An 18,244-nucleotide genomic window follows, 5' to 3' on the forward strand; every position below is an offset into this window, starting at 1 on the left:
TTTTCAAGTATTAATTTAACTAAATCTATGTTCTGTAAGTCAGTGTGTATTTGTGAGAATTTAGCATTTATAAGATGATGAAATTGGTTAAGGATAATACTATATTTCATAGGAAGTTTGAGTTCAACTCTCATTTGCCCCGTGTTAGAGTCTTTCCATTGGTATATATCCCATATTGTGTAGTCTTTTATCAGGGGGTAGTTTGTTAGATTTACTGGTTTATTATTTATTAGTAGATTAGGATTTAGGTGTAACAGTTGTATAAGGGCAGAAGCGTCAGCTAATTGCAATGATTTAAATAGTTTCTGTGTTGTAAGAATCATGTTTTTAATTAGTGGGTGTAAATTCTTCGTGTATATGCTAGCCTGGTTTAAATTCAAGAATGGTAAGGATTTGATATTACAGCCAAGGGATTTCAACTGTTCATACCAGATTTTGGTCCACTGGGGTGTCCAAGTATTTATATACGAGTCATAGTTTATTATTTGTATTAGTGTGTAAAAACATTATGAGCGTGTTAAAATGCAGGAGCACGCTGGTGACACTTCTCGTTTTATTTAATGTGTAAAAAAACAGATCACCACCAGATGGCAGCATATGAGCATCTATTGCCTATGAGCTACATTTAACCTCCTTCCAACATGCTCCTTAAAAAAAAACCTGCCAGCTATAATTATTCAGAAAAAACAGCCTGTTATATGTATAATAATCAAGCAACTTCTATTCCAGTATTGCTCATATTGTTGGAATACAACATTTTATAAGGAAAATATATTGTCATTTACATATTCCACTGATATTTTGGCATTAAAAAGGATAACTTAACAGACGGTGCTTGCGACCTGAAATATTTCTGGAAGGCAGTGAAGGAGGTGACAGGCTACATTGCAGATTAAAAATATAGCTCCCTCTCTTCCCGAGACATTTCCGTTGCCTAAAAATACAAATGTTTCTTACAGTCGATGGAAACTGCTATCGGCAACCACACTTAAGTCATAAGATTATCTGTTGTTCAACCGCTTGAAAGAGCCTGTAGCAATGAAAATATCACTTTAAAGTGATTTTACAACAAATAAGTTGCATGTGCATTATAGCACATGGTGCAAAAACTGCAGATCATATGTTTCTCCCCACTGGCATAGGTTTATAACTAAGCTTGTGCTGAGAAAAAAAAAGTACTTTGAAACTTGTGTTTCCCAAAGCCTGATACATTAGATTTCAAACCACAAACTTTAACCTCCACAGCACTGAGCTAGAGAAAATGTGAGAGGTGGCATACACTTTAATTCATGCAGCAGAGCACATTTGTGATATATCATCCATTAAAGTCTGTGGACATACCTCACACTATCCCCGAGGTGATGTAATGGAGAAATAGCATACATTTATTTGGGTCATGGTTAGCATTTTATTAATCTACATGGCAACAACATAAAGAGAGACACCAAACAAAATGTATAATGGTACTTATGTTAACTCACTGAATGCCTAACTATTACTGAATGTCAGCAAATCTCTTTAAATTATTTTTTCTTAAATGCTATGTGAAGAAATCCGATGGAAAAGTGTTGAAAAACTACTTCAGAACTAGACAAAAAGTCAGGTGCCAAATTTAGCCAGCTGCACACAGCTTTCTTCAGAAAAGCTTCATGTCGTATTTCAAGACTATGAAAATACAGCTTCATCCAATTACTAACCACAGGTCCAGAAAAGTATTCCTAAAGTAAACATGTGCATATCTTAGCACTCACCAAGGTGCTCTCCCGTTAATCATCAGCTAGCTATACTCCAGTAGCTGATCTGTGCTCCATAACTACAATATGTGAAAGTCTAATCTCTACTCATATACTTGCACATGTTAAAAAATATGGACTCCTTGCAGATATGAGCACTGTACATTGATAGTGAGTATGTACAGTTATGGCCCAAAGCTATGATAATATCTTCAATGGCTATTTAATGGGTGCCATTTTTACTGACATGACCAGAGCTTTTGAAACTGTTGATCACTCATAGAACATAATAGATCACTTTACCATTCCAGTTTCCCACAAATTAGTAAAGGCACAGCTCTGTTCTCCCTTAAAGAGGAAATACCCTGATTTAACATTGCCATGTCCACTGACGATTTCCTTCTCCTCAGCTCATACTCATCTTCCAGTGAACTAGAAGATTCTAAAGTGACTATTCTTCCCTCTTTCACTGGATCACCAATAAGAAGCTGCCAACGAATCTCAAGAAATCTGCAGTCATGGTCTTTGCCACAGCACAAAAGCTGTCTAATATAGGTCCAGTATAAATAAAAGACTCATCAGTCGGGTAACACATCAAATATATTTTGGTCTCTTTTATCAACCCAACAGCTTTATTTAAAACTCATGTTGAAAGAGCTGTCCATAAGATAACATTTCATCTAAAACTCTGCTGCAAAATTACAGATTTGCTTACTTGAGACTCCAGATAAGCACCATCTATAAACATTCAACTTCAGAAACTTGAATTTGCATTTGTTTATGGAAGAGTCACTTCTGATTCTTCCAAACATATTCCTTGTACAAAACTCTTGCCAATAAAATATGTAATTAATATTCCAAGCAGATCCTGGAATTTATCATTCTTTACTTAAAAAAAAAAGAACTCACTAATTATGTCTAACACGCAACCCTACTGTGTTCCAAGTGCATAGAAACATCACATCCTTTATTGCTGGTACATTTAACCCATTATCCTTTCTATTCTGTTAGCGTATCTTAATGGGAACATGATACCTAAAGTCACTGAACAGAGGTAACTAGGCCTTTTACTTGACCCTACTCTCTCCTTTACCACACATACAGATATTATAACTAATAAAGTCCTTGCTCAATTAAAACTATATTATAAGATCAATCACTTTTCTCATCCACTGCTTGCAGTAAAATTGTCAAAAAAAAATGACTACCCAAATTGGATGAAGGCCATCCTTTTCTCATTACTATATATTCAGCGGAGGATACTCACAGAACACATTCTGTTGAGAAATAAATCTGTGGAGTCATTCATTAGCAGATTCCCAGAATCACCAGCACAATCTGCTGAAAAATTAACTGTATGATAGGTTGACTGGCCACCTTAAGAGTGAAACCACCTTTACTTGGTAACCCATATGTACTCCGAATCACACAGGACATTAATTTCGCTCTAGTATCCATCCATCCATCCTCAACCCCTTTTTTCTTGTTTTACACATGGAGTCAGGGTATCACCTCAACGGTGACAATCATCTCGAGCCAAGGTTTACACTGCTGGCTAGCTAGTTTCTAGTGCCTAATTTCTCTCTAGTATGCCTGCCATTTAAAATTGAACCAGGTGAGAGACCCTTCCATAGATTGAAATCTGGTATCTGGAACCACCTGCCTATGGACAACAACACATAGACACCATTAAAGCTTGAATGATACACTTAAAGACCATATCTTTACAGATTCTATATGCTATTGCTACTACAGTAATGTTTAAGTAACTTATCACCACATATCAGACATAATTTGTTCAACTGTTCAACTGCTTGTTAATCCCTATGTAATGACCAAAGGTCATTCAGAATGCAGACTACTAACTGAATGTATATACGCTGGGACCCAATCAGGTATCAAGTTTTTTTTTTTTTTTTTTTTTAATATCTGCAAAGAAAAACACTGTTGACTGTGTAAAGGAACCCTATTCCAAAGTCAAACCAATGACTGCATTAAATAGTTTGCTCTTAAGACTACCCTTAACTCCTCAGTTCTGTAAATAAAATATGCATCTCTGGTTAATACGCTTGTATTCAACAATTCAACATTTAGCAGCAAACAATATTCTTCACTCCAGAGCCCCCTGTAGGAGAAACAAAGTTTACCCCAAAAATATCTGTAACTGATTGAAAATAGGCCTAGACTTTCCAGTCTAGATTGGTATGATTTATTTCTACGAGTAATGGTGCGCCTTGTAAATTTTCATTGAATACCTTCTAAAACCAGGATATCACAGAATACATTTAAGATACTTTTCTTGACCTCATAACTTGGTATTTTATATGTCTATATTTTATATGTATATATCAGCATAATGTTTACCTATTTTATGCATGGTTGCACTGTATTTTATGCATATCTTGGTTTGTATTTTTTTCTTTGTACTTTTCTTAATTCATTCTGGATTTTCCTATCCTGCCTGCACTGAATCTTATCATTATGTACTCATTTTTATCATTTCATCTTTTTTTAAAACAATATTATTGATTAGTAAGGTCCTAATATATGTTCTGCTGTCTGAGTACAGACTGTGCTGAAAAGGGTTAATTTGACATATCCCACTTACCTGATGAACAAATGGTAATAAATAAATAAAATAAATAAATAAGTCCTATAATGACCCTGACTGAACTACTAAAATGTGTCAAATGAATATGCTGTTCAGATGCAAATCAAAAAATCCAGGTGGACACCTATAAAAATATATATTTAAAACCTCCTTAAAAGAAGTAGTTCTGTGACATTTTAATAACAGTAGATGTAACATATCAATAAAATTTAGAGAATTAAAAGGCAAAATGATTATAAGGGGTAAAAAAATAAGGCTTTTTTACTGATATTTCTGAAAGGAATAATATATTCTGTAGTTAACTGGTAATTAGGAAGCATGCCAAAAGTGATCTGAATAAAAACATAAAATTGTTAATGATACTAGTAAGAATAAAATGTGATGAATTACTGTGTTATTCTTTTTACTATGTACTTCCTTTAACTATTCTGATATTTTATCTTTAAACATGTATTAGAGTGATATACGCCCAGATTCATGAACACCTGCACATTGTGCTAAACTTGTTTGCTTGATGCACAGAGATAGTGGAGCTGTTTTGGGGAGCAATTCAGAAATGTATAAAATGAGCGTGAACATATTGCACTTTCTTTAGCTCTGAAGGGTCTATATTAAAACCGCAAAACCTCACTTACGCGAATACAGAAACGTCGACACATATTGAGCGAACCGCAAAAACACCGAACGTCCTAAACCGCGAAATTCAAAATGTCGAATTGTCTTAGCTGGCCAATCCCACCGCCCACTACGTACTACCTACCCAAACAAAATAAATAATCCACATACATACACTAAACAAAACCCTACTGCTAACCCTAAAGTAAAGCTTGCATATACCACTATGTATGCACTTATCTTAACCCGCACCCTAACCCTAAGGTCCGTAACTACTGCACACTTCCGTTAAGGAGATATACCAAAACAAAATAAATAAACCACATACATACACTTAACAAAACCCTACTTCTAACCCTACAGTAAAGCTTTATTTATTTTATTTATTTATTTAAATTTGTTGACCGGGAGTGTCCGACTGGACATGGGTCCATTTTCAGCGGAGGCCCGGGGAGAAAAGCTCCACAGTAAAATAAACAGACAGTAGTTACATTGGATTACATAGTGATTAACAATTTAACATAAAAATTACTTACAACATATTTACAGATGAAGAACATAGTACATCAGTAGACAACTAGAATCTTTATCTGTGAAGTACATAACAGGCATTAACAAATGTAACAATGAGAATTTCCTGCTGTATAATAAGTACTAGGCTTATGAGCATCTGAGCTTGCTATCATCAAGGTAGTTAGTGGAAGTGAAAGAAAGGTAGTAGTTGGATGGGGTGGATGATATTAGAGTGGGAGTTGCAAGGGCATAGCCAGCATGTTTTAGGTGCGCTTTTAATAAAGTTTTGAAGTTGGTGCATGATGGTACGGAGGTAATTGTGGGTGGGAGTGAGTTCCATAATTTGGCTATGGCGCAAGAGAATAGTGTTTCACCAGCAGAGTTATTGGCTTTAGTGATCTGCAAGTGATTTTTGTTGCTGGATCTTAGTGGTCTGGTGGTGCGATAGGGTTGGAGTAGATTCTGGAGGGATGGGACATATAGTGGATGGTTTACTAGTTTGTGGGCGAGTGAGAGTTGATACCACTGAAGGAGGTGAGGGAGTTCAAGCCAGCCCAGTTCAGCAAGTGAGAGACAGTGGTGACTACGGTAGGATGCCCCTGTGGCGAATTTTGCAATTTTGTTGTAGCAGGTCTCTAGCTTGTTTAGATCACATTGCCTTAGGTTGGTATATACTGGAGAGGCATAAAGCATAAAGCTTGCATATATTACTATGTATGCACTTACCTTAACCTGCACCCTAACTCTAAGGTCCGTAACTATTGCACACTTACCTTAAGGAGCTATACCGGAGAAGGGCCAACTATGACGATTCGACATTTTGAATTTCGCGCATCAGGACGTTCGCTGTTTTTGAGGTTCACTGAATATATGTCGACATTTCTGTATTCGCGTAAGTGGAGTTTCGCGGTTGTAATAGGGAACCAGCTCTGAATTCCAAGACATGCTGGAATACAGCCAGTGGGAAGTTTTGAAAAATGTTAATAGGCTACAGCATTTAATGTATACTGTATGAGATATTTCAATTCTCAATAGTATTATGAAGTCTAATGCACACATAGTACTTTGCTTCATGATTTTCTCATTGTCCTTTCAAATGTGTGAGCTTTACTAATTGAAATATGACTTCATTTGTGGAGTGTTCAGATTATGATCAGTTCTTAAGAATGTTATTGCAGATTGGCAAGTGTTCGAATCAAGCAGTATGTCAAACGTAACTTAAGGCTGTTTCCCATAACGGTTTCCCATGTGAAGTACTGGATAGATATGTTAGTCCCTCACCTGTATCCTGATTATTCCTTTATTTAGTCTACCAGTATCACACCCTTACTCATACCTTTCCAGGTGCAAAAAATCTGGACAAAGACAAAAGTAATAGGGTGACAAAGGGTCCAAAATAGGTCAGATTATAATTCCTGCTCTTATAAACTTAGAAAGTTGCTATAATAATAGATCTAGCATTAGCATTTATTTCCTGAAGAATACAAAGTCTGACATATAGATTATGTTATTATGCCTGCCCCATATTATGAACACTTTACTGTAATAATGATGATGCATGATGTAATTATGGCACATAAAACATTAACACAACAAACACAAGTTCTGAAATGGCTCACAAACACAAACTCTTTATGGCTGTATTCTTCTATTGCATGACACTTGACATCAAGCACAACAGAGCACTGCCGTTTCCCTTTCTAAGTTCAAAAATTAAAAATAAAATGTACGTGCTAATACTTTGCCATTAGCTATGCAAATGAGCTTGGTAGCAGTGAAGTTCAGTAATCAATTTTGACAGAAAGAAAGTAATATCAGTAGTTTGTAATACTTGTGTATAATTCGTTGGCTTGTTGCAGTAGAGAAATAGGGAGCTTACTGTACTGCTGCCTGCTTATTATATCATGTAAATAATTTTTGCACTGAAACACGTTACCTTCCCATCTCAGTTCCAATGATGTGGTACTTCAAAGACTAGTATCAATGAGTGCAGTTTTGTATGTTTTGCATGCATGGCTTATAGTTACCTTGCACAATGTACACACATCACAAAGTCTCATCAATGGTCCCCAAAATAAATCAAGAACTTCATACAATGATCTTGAGATGAACATTCAGGAATGCATGGGTGTCAATCCACTAGTTGACATCTGTAAGTATCATATATCATATAACTACACAATACATCATAATGTAATACACAGAGATATCTTTCATGACTCAGTACTGATTGATGCAATGCATGACTTATTCCTATGTTATTCTATGTCACTACCTTCACACATTACTGGATTCAAACTAGCTTATCCTCAAGTCTCCCCAACTCTTTTACTCCAACATAGGCCTTTCAGTATACTAATGTAGTCATCCCTTGAAATGTTTTCTCTGCCATACTTGCAGGAATACTTTTAATGTGGCATGTGCAGTTAATGCACATTTATCTAGCATGTGGACTTAGATATGCTTGTGCTCAAATCCAGCAATGTGTGCTTGTGTGTGAACATACTGACATGATAGACTGGCTTATCCAAAAATCCTCCTTACTCTTTCACTCCCTTTTAGGTCAAACATAGGTCTTCCAACACAATGTTGAAGTCATCCCTTCAAATAGGTTCTGTGTCACATGTATAGAAAGACTTTTCCTGTGGTGCATGCAGTTAATACATAGCATATTATACAATGCCTACCCTAAAAACGTGCACGCTGATTGGCTAGCCCAACCAGCGTGCCCGTGGTAAATCCCTCAATATACTAACGGAAAAAGGTCCGGTCGCCCGGACTTTTTCCGTTATAACATTCTCGCTATGTTAAAAGAGTTTAACATAGCGACACAGATTTAAAAAAAGCAACGGAGATCTCCGTTGCTTTTTTTAAAGCTGTCTCGCTATGTTAAACTCCTTTAACATAGCGACACAGTGTGTAAAAAGCAACGGAGATCTTGCGATCTCCGTTGCTTTTAAACCTGTCTGCTATGTTAAATGAGTTTAACATAGCGAGACAGCTTTAAAATAAGCAACAGAGATCTCCGTTGCTTATTTTAAAGCTGTCTCGCTATGTTAAACCCATTTAACATAGCGAGACAGTAAAAAGCAACGGAGAACTTGCGTTCTCTGTTGCTTTTGCCCACAGTTCTGATGTACTGCGTAGGCATGCGCAGTACATCAGAACTGCCGCGGAACACCAGAAAGCTGCGGAAGGGCAGCAAAGAGGCATTATACAATGCCATTATTTAAGAAAAGTAATCATTTCTTTTCTTAAATAATGGCATTGTATAATAACCACTTCTGGGTGTGGGTAATGCTGGATTTACCCACGGTTGTCTTTGTTTGGTCCTCGGCCGCCTCGGGACCAAACCACGCCAACCGTGGGTAAATCCAGCATTACCCACACCCAGGCGTGGGTTATTGCTATATTAACTTATATAGGCAGATATTTGAATCTGTACATGTGTAAAACAATGTTGACAAACAGGACTGGCTTAACAAACAGATGGTGATATGGCTGACTTACACTTGTGTGAATGTTAACATGACTAAAGGATTTTGATACATCAAAATATATTTTAGTGGATACTGGACTATTCAAATGCAATGCTAAAGTCAGGCCTTGAGGTGCATGCTTTATGACACTTGCACCTTATGGTCTGCTGTGACAGAAGCATGTAATACACAACTCTAGAGTTTGGACTTAGATAGGCAGGGCTTCAAATGCAGCACTGTCTAACTACTGTAGTTATATAACGGATAATCCTTGGCAATGGTTTCATCAACAGATGTGATGTGGATAATGCAGTATAATGGTAACACTTACATGGCTACAGAATTTTGATCACTCAGACACATTTTCCTTGAGCCATATAGCTTCAAACACATCACTGAAATTATGCCTTCAACCATGTGCTTTCTAGCACCTCTGCTTATGATTTCTTCCATGACATCAGCTGTTAATAAATTACTTTGCAGACTGTGGACCTAGATGTGAGGGGTCTGAATCTGGTAATATATGTATGTGAATGACAATTCTGACACTGAGGACTGGCTCACCCAACAGATTGTGATATGGCAGACTCACACTTATGTGAACACTAACAGGGCTACCGCAGACAACATTTTAGGGGAGGCATTACCAGAATCCTAACAGGCAGGCTTTGACTTCTCCAAAAGAAGTGACATATGCAATTTGACTTACTGTATAAGTTTACAACTGGGAACAGAAAGACCAAATTTTGTACTCCCTTTAATGGAAGTCATATGCATTCTAACGCAATGGTCAGATAATACTTTCAAATGTTTGTTGTATGGCAACAGGGGTATGAATTACTGTATGGCATGTCAGTTAGAACACAGATCAAGAGGAAATTGACATACATCACATATGTTTAAATTCAATAGTGTATCCCTTTCATTGTTTTTTTGTTCACAATATTGTATTTGCAGACAAGAATGGCTTATTCAACAGGTCTTGATGTGTGTCATGCCACCTAGTTGTCATAAAGTGTAATAGGACCTGTGTTATGATATTTGCTATTGCATTTGGGAAGAGCAGCTGATGTTCATCCGGTAATTACTGTACTTTCTTATGAATATCTTTTGTATAATGATGTATTCCATTGTGTGGTGTTAAGCACAAAGCACTATAAATAATCAATGTTGTGGAATACTTACTGTCATTTGTTGTTTTGTGTCAAAAACTGAGAATTCTCTTCTGTCAGTATGGGTCTGCCAAAAGCCATGTACTGGAAGAGGCAGTTGGTGTACAAGGGATACCAATATTGTTATAGGCGAGTGTACACTTGTATGTAAACTCTATCAGTTTCCACAGTTCACTTACTACCTGATGGTACTCTTGCTTCTGTTTGTGAGGTTTGTTGTGTGTTGTGATCCAGGTATTACAAATGTGTTGTGCAATGCTCAGCTTGAGAGGCATTTTGACTTACAACATGATAGTATACTGCCTTCAGAGGTGTGCTTTGTCAGACTGTATTACCTGTGTATGTGTGACTGATACAGATAGTACACACAGAATACAATGATTACACAACCATAACTTCTGTACACTCCCATTAGATATAATAAAGTGAAACACTGCATGCAACAATTGTCATTACACAATACTGGCTTCAGTCACACTTGTGTTGTGATTACTTCTCCTACGGGCTAATTATCATGAGTGTTCTTCCTTTTACACATACCTAATGATGGCCACAAACATACAATGGCATTCATACACACGCAGCAGATGTTGCTGGACTGCCTTGACTTGACTTGTGTCTTCCAAGATTCCCATCCTAGTGCATTTTTCATGACAATTTTCCATATCTCCCATGTTGTTGCATCCCGTCTGTTATGATTGTACTACATACTGGTTTGGGATGTATTCACTTATTTCAGTTCCTTCCCTTCCCAGCATGCACGTTGCTGCCACAACTGTTATTGTTTCCACTATCAACGCTTGTACGGTCTATATGTCCAGGTGTTCCTTAATTTTCTCAACTGGTTCACAGTTTTATTTTTATCCCTGCATCGGTACTTCCATACATATAAGGCATGTAAATTTGTGATATCGTGTGACCTGCAAATCTGTTTATATGACTCCCCTTCCTTCATTCTGAAAATTTGCCTGCCTTGTGTTTTCTTTTCAGTGTACATGACAAGGCCAGTGAAATTGCCACATGTATCATACCTCTCAACTGTCCAGTTTTAAATAGAATGTCCAGAATATTGTCTCATATTTTTGCTCTGTTCCTCATAAAATTTGCGGTTTTCTGGAAAATCAACTGAAGTTACTAAATGACATACATTTGAGTTTCAGACCATATTCTTAATATTAATGGCAATGCAAAACCTACTATTGTAGCAACAATCTAAGTTTATAAGTGCAAAATTTAAAATTTGTCCCTATTTTAGGCCATTGTCCCCATATTATTTTTTTCCTTTGTCCAGCTTTCCTGTGCTAAGAGATATGATATGTACACAAATTCACTTAGTGCCATTTACAACTGCATCAGCCTTCTTTCTACATTTGTATTCCTAGCATGTGCAGTAATTCACCATTTACAACTGTATCAGCCTTCCATGTACACTTGTATTCCAAGTTGCCCTATCTGTTGTAGTGCTGTGTGCTCATACACATTTAATGAACTCTGCTTTGTATATATTCCTTAATTTACATTGTGTTCTTGCCTCACAGTAAGACGTTGTCCTGTTCGATTCTCAGCAAGAGCGTCTTCTGTGTGGAGACATGCGTGAATGGGCGTACCTTCATTGAAGGTTGTGCATCAGGGCTGGCAACTCAGCATGTAAAAATCTACTGCCAATCATTAGCGGACCGGAGTTCCACTGTGGCGACCCCTAACCGGGAAAAGCTGAAAGACACCACCACACGAGCACTGCCTTACCTCAATATGGCTGCTAGCAGTTGTTGTGGGCTAGGAAAAGGCTGCTAAACATGCAGAGCAGCTTTAGTCTTGCACATTGGATTAGCAGTGCTGCTTGTCTTGCACGTCTGGCCTATCATGTTTGCTTTAGCAGAACATGTGTAGCTGTTACTGAATCCCCAGTATAATGTCCATACCACCTCTCTCTGTTCCCCAGTAGAAACTAAACTATAATGGCAAAAATGTTACCCCAAAAAAAGAGAACATCACTTAGAAATATACATTTAATGCATGAGAACTACATTACTACCTTCTGTAGTCTGTGAAGTTCTGAATCACTCAAATCTGAAGTCTGTCTGTGGTTGTTTTTAACAACATAGCTGACAATGGGCCATTGTGAGTTACAATGGCCCATACAAAATACTATCTTGTTCGCTCTTTTCCTGCCTTTCCTAGATAGTATAGTCCAGATCCCAGGCTTTGCTGGTTTCAGGACTTTATTTTCTGTGTTCAGAGCTATCCAGACCTTGCTGTAGTAAAGGGAAGTCCTACTGCTTGTCAGTGGGAGTGGTGAGCACTTTACTGCCTGTCTAACACTAGAGGAGTGGTTTTCAGCTCTGAAATTGTAATTTTAGCCATTGTGGGCTGATTTCTATCCCTTTCAACTTTTTGGCTTACAAACGCATGTGTTTGCGCATTTTTTACATTGTGCAGCACCACCGGGCTACAGTTAAATATTTCAGGTGCCAGAAAGTCTGCTCTTTAAATTCTCCCTTAGAACTAGCTGATTTCTCGGTAGTAGCACTAAAATCTGAACCCCTGTGACTAGCACTTGCTCTAGAACCTGTTGGAAAGCACTAGGAAGCCTTAAACTGATACAAGCACTCAACTCTCCTTGTTAATAAGGAGAAATTAATTGTAGGCACTAAACAGCCTATAATTGCAAAGTACCTTGCAAAGATAAGGGAAAACAGCTCTTGTACTTTACAAAAAAGCACCTAAACAGGCATGTCCAAGGGTCAGCTTCCGGTGATTTCTCCTGTCCACTTGGTGAATCTGAGCATATTGGGGCAATGCAGCAACTGCCTCATGTACACAGACAACCCTCTCCTCCTACCACCCAACACTACAACCTGCGAGAGATGCACTTACATAGCCAAACTGGAAGCAAAGCTCTCTCCAGCCAAGATTGTGCTAGACAGTCAAGAGGAGAAGGTTAACACCTGCACGACACCTCAAGCAACTCATAGCCCTTCAAAACCCACACCATCAACACCCACAAATAGCAACACTAAACCCACATATGTGGAGCCCCTTAAAATTAACCTGCCCAAGCAACAAGGACCTCCAAAGCTTAAACACAAACACCAGTCACAACCAAAGTGACACATAGCTCACAACACCAGTGTGCCACCCAACAACAGCCCCTAAGGCAAGACAACGTACCCAACACTTTAGTCATAGGTGACTCTATAGTCAGGCACACTGATGTCCCACTCACCAGGCTGAACAAGGAGAAAATTACAGTCAGCTACCTGTCGGGTGCCAGGATCCGCCATATAACGCATGCACTCAAGCCACTCCACAACAAGTACAAATACGACTCTGTCATTGTCCATGTTGGAGTGAATGACTTCAGATGTACCTCCCTGGACCACATGAAAAGAGACATGGAAGAGTTCTCGGATCATGTGGCCCAGGTAGGTATGACCCTAGCCCTGAGTAGCATCCTGCCTTCGCCCAGAATGATACCACAGTATAAGGACAAAATGATTGATTTCAACAATTGGCTAAGCTTCTGGTGTCATTCAAAGGGGATCCAGTATCTGTCTGCCTGGGACGACATGATCGACAAACCACAATGCTTTGCCAGAGATGGTCTGCACCTGTCACACCTGGAATTCAGGTTACTGGCTAAACCTCTTGCCACCACTATAGTGCCTTTTTTAGGCAAGTCTCAAAGGACAAAACCACCACCGTAACAGATACAAGCACGCAAAATCTGAAAGTAATGCTACTCAATGCTAGAAGTCTAAACCTCAAAATGCATTCTCTCGAGGCACTCCCAAAAATGGAGAACATCGATATCTGTGCAGTAACTAAGACCTGGTTCAAGTCTCCAGAGAGCACCCCTGCAATACCAGGCTACAGCTCTTACCACACTTTTCGGCCACAAAACCAAGACCAAAACACTAAAGGTGGAAGAGTGTCCATATTCACCAAGGATATTCACACCTCCAGGCTAGTTGCCCAACACAATGCATCTGAAATTCTCCAGGTGCAACTAACACTAGGTAAAACTGCAATCCAAATTGTAGCTTGCTACAGATCCCACACCATACCCCAAGATTCTCACTACACTTTTCTAAACATACTGGAAATTATTAAGATACAACCAAACACCCTAATACTGGGTGATTTCAACTACCCTGCCATTAACTGGGAAAACTACTCGCGTACCAACACCTTTTCCCAATGCTTCTTGGACTTCATAAATTCCAATGCCCTGGATCAACTAATTCATTGTCCCACCAGGAGCTCCAGTATCCTAGACCTGGTCATTACCAACATGGGAGATAGATGCTCCACACCAGTGGTCACCCCCTCATTGGTCAGGTCTGACCATAAGCAAATCACCCTTGATATCCACATCTCACCCCCACCCCCCAGTAAGGAAACCTCCGTAAAAAAACTCTCCAAAGCCAACTTCATGCTACTCAAGTCAGAACTGACAAACTTCATGGCATCCATGCAGACGGGAGCTGAACATTCAACTGCTGAATCCTACACTAAGGCAATGTACGAGTACATCCACTCGTGCATGAATCGTGCCATCCCAAATAGAACCAAGATGCTCTCCACCAAAAAAAGGAAGCCAATCTGGTGGTTCCCTGCCATAAACAAACTATACAACAGAAGAAAGAAACTTGCAGAAAGAGGAAAATCCCAGGATGCTAAAAACTCCCTTAGCAGCCTCAGTAAGAAGCTGAGATCCCTCATAAAATCCTCCAAAGCTAGTTACGAAAATAAAATTGCCAACCACAAGGCATTCTGTAGTTATGTCAAGAATCTAAATGGCAATGCTCAGATATGCTCTGAGCTACAACAGAATGGCATTAAATATACTGATCCCAAGGATATTGCCAATATCCTGGCAGATCGATTTAGTGCCAGCTTCACCCCCCTCTCACCACCTAATGGGCCCATCTCAATACCAAAAGATTGTCAAATTCCAGTAATCATGGCCACGCAGGTAGAAACTCTCCAAAGCTAAGAATACAGCATCCATGGGACCAGATGACAGCCTGGGCTGTGTACTACATGAGCTACAAAATGAAGTGGCACCTCACCTAAGTGTCATGTTTAATCATAGCCCCACCTCAGGCTCCATGCCCACTGAGTGGTGCACAGCTACAGTTATCCCACTCCACAAGGGGGGATCCAGTTTGGATCCCGGGAACTACCGTCCCATCAGTCTGGCGAGCCTGATCTGCAAGGGCATGGAACACATTATCATGGAGCTTATAAACAAAGACATTGGCAACCTTCAAACACTAGACACCACCCAGTTTGGGTTTGTGAAGGGCCGATCTTGTCTCCTGAACCTGATTGACCTCTTCAAATCAGTCTCCAAAGCTGTGGACAAAGGTAAGGCAATCTACACAGCCTATCTGGACCTCTCCAAGGCCTTCAACACCATCCCCCACTCTGGAATCATAGATAAACTTACTAAGCTGGGCATAAATCCCTACGTCACTCGATGGGTTGCCAACTGGCTTACTGACAGAACCCAGACTGTAAAAGTAGCCAACCCCAAATCCAGCTCCAGACAAGTGACAAGTGGAGTACCTCAGAGTTCAGTCCTGGGACCGCTCTTGTTTGTCATCTACTTCTCTGAAGTACAGGCCAACACAAAGGGACCCTGGCTAACAAAGTTCACAGGTGACTGCAAACTGGGAGCCATTATTGAATCCCCAAATTATGTGGATATTCTACAAAAGGGCATTACAGAAACAGATGCTTGGTCCCAGAGCCATGGGCTCAAGCTCAGTGCCAAGAAATGTATAGTTATCCCCTTTGGGAAAAACCATGTACCCATGAATTACCACATAGGTGGCAGTACACTAAACACCAAAAGTGTGATGAGAGACTTAAGGACACAGGTGGACAGTAATCTCATCTTTGATAATCACATCGCCACAACAGTCAGGAAATCTTTCTATGTGGCACATCTCATCATTAATGGCTTTTCTTCAAGAAAAAAGGTCATTGTCCCACTGTACACATCCCTCATTAGACCCATTATAGAGTACAATGCCCTGTTTGGTATGTACCTCACAAGACATCTGCAACAGCTGGAAAGGCCGCAGAAATACCTCATTAGAAGAATCACAGACCTAAAGCAGATGCCCTATACTGACCATCTAAAAAAACTCCAGCTATACTCTGTGGCATATCGTTTACTCAGAGGCGATCTCTGCTTAACATACAAGGGCATGTCAAAGGACATGTAGGACATGCTCCACTTAAAGAAATCCCAATCCCTCAGAGCCACACACTCCAGGGATCTACACCTTGTCATCACAATGAACAAAACATGCTGGAGAGATAGGTTCCTGACCCAGAAACTCCCCGTACTCTGGAATAGACTGCCCATACATGTCAAGCAGAGCACCTCCTTGACCCTCTTCAAAAGGAACCTTGATGATTGGATGGGAGATAGGAAATTCACCCCAGGGATCACGTCAGTCGCCCTGCTAGACAGGGGTCCAGGGAAGTAAATATTGTGGGAAGAAATATCCAGGGAATTGTTATGGCTAGGCTTGTATAGGCCCTAGGACCAATAGCCTAGTACCAACCTATGGACCTACAAACATTAAATAAATAAAATGATAGACAGACAGATAGATAGATAACCTAAAATCACTTCAGCTATAATTTTGCTTGTATGGCGGGAATTTGAGGGCACTTCATACAATGCGTTATTTTTATTGAATGTACAACACATTAGAGTAGACTGTCTTTACATTTATGTTCATCAATGTACATAAAGTGCTTGTTGAAGCAGGAATATCTGGGAAGTTACTTGTGTGGCTGTACTACAAATTTATCAAGACATGACCTGAAACAGGAATGAAAAATGTTTCAGAAGTGTGAGACAATGGCCAGAAACAAGACATTTTCTCTATGGCATTAAACAAGAATTTAATATAAAAAAAATATCTAAATTGTAGATAATGACCACAGAAAACAAATCCAGTTATATTATATAATGCGTTTTCCATATATGTGAGGGTTAGGAATACACGTTTGTATTCACATTTCATTCAGCAGCAGTTCCTGTACAATATTACCGGAGATGTCAGTCACTGTGTCACTAAGTGCGCAGTAATAAACTGCTGAGTCAGAAAGCTGTGCCTCAAAGATATGCAGAAAAGTGGAACTTGATGACATGTTATACCATGCTGTGAAACGTCCAGCTTTTGCATTATTTAGATAAGTACTCATATAAAGTCCCAAATAAATGACAGATTCATTTGGCTTCTGACGATACCAGAGCAATTCTGGAGTTGTATCAAGCGTTGTGAAGTTACAGGACAGAATTACATTATCCCCTTTGCATACTGTTTTGCTTGATTCTGATGGTGTTATTTTGTCTCCATTTATGACATCTGGCAAAATATAAACAAATCATATTCAGATTGATTTTGTTTCTTCATTCATTAAAATAACACATAATGTGAAATGAATATAATTCAGCCACCATCTGTTTACCAAAAGTGAAAAAAAATACAACATTATGTATCTGCTACAATGTAAACTAATACATCTTAATCTTAAACACTTTCAAAGTACTTTTAATAAGTTTTGTCAAACATGATAGAGCTCACCTATTAGAAGAAAACTGAGGTAGGCGACATATCTAAAGGTCACAGCAAAACAGGATTTAGGCATTGCAACACAGAAAATAAGTGCAGTTAGTAAAACGTTGATCTGCTTCTCATGAACTGCAGTTTCGCTTTTTTTTAAGTATAGTGACATTTAGGCAAGGCATATCAGAGATATATATATATATATGTTACGTACTGAAACCACAGCAATCACTTCCGTTTGGAACATCATATACTGACACTTGTGACTGTTAACTTTTAGCAGGACAGGGTATAACCTGTGACTTTGCACATAACAATATGAGGACAGAGTAAGACAAATTTTATGAGTCTAACTAGCACAGAGGGGTAAAGCTCTGACTTGTTAATGAACTGTTGTCTATTCCAAAAAGCCAGTACTTGAATCTTTCTACCTTAATTTGTGGACTGTGTAACTATGAACAAGTTGGTTAACCAGGCAGTTCTTTGGGGAAACTGAGAATATGGGCTAGGGTCCTTAATGGTC

General features: G+C 39.0%; 1 gene segment (V, D, J or C); it reads right to left on the reverse strand.

Moving 5' to 3' along the window:
• Positions 1-16,807: 16,807 nt before the first annotated feature.
• Positions 16,808-17,867, reverse strand: LOC122790697. The segment is given in 2 exon segments: positions 16,808-17,520; positions 17,740-17,867. Coding segments are annotated over 2 exon segments (420 nt in total).
• Between the last annotated feature and the right edge of the window lie 377 nt (positions 17,868-18,244).

The sequence above is a fragment of the Protopterus annectens genome, chromosome 16.part0 (assembly GCF_019279795.1).
Source record: "Protopterus annectens isolate FY-2018-M chromosome 16.part0, PAN1.0, whole genome shotgun sequence".
NCBI lineage: Eukaryota > Metazoa > Chordata > Ceratodontiformes > Protopteridae > Protopterus > Protopterus annectens.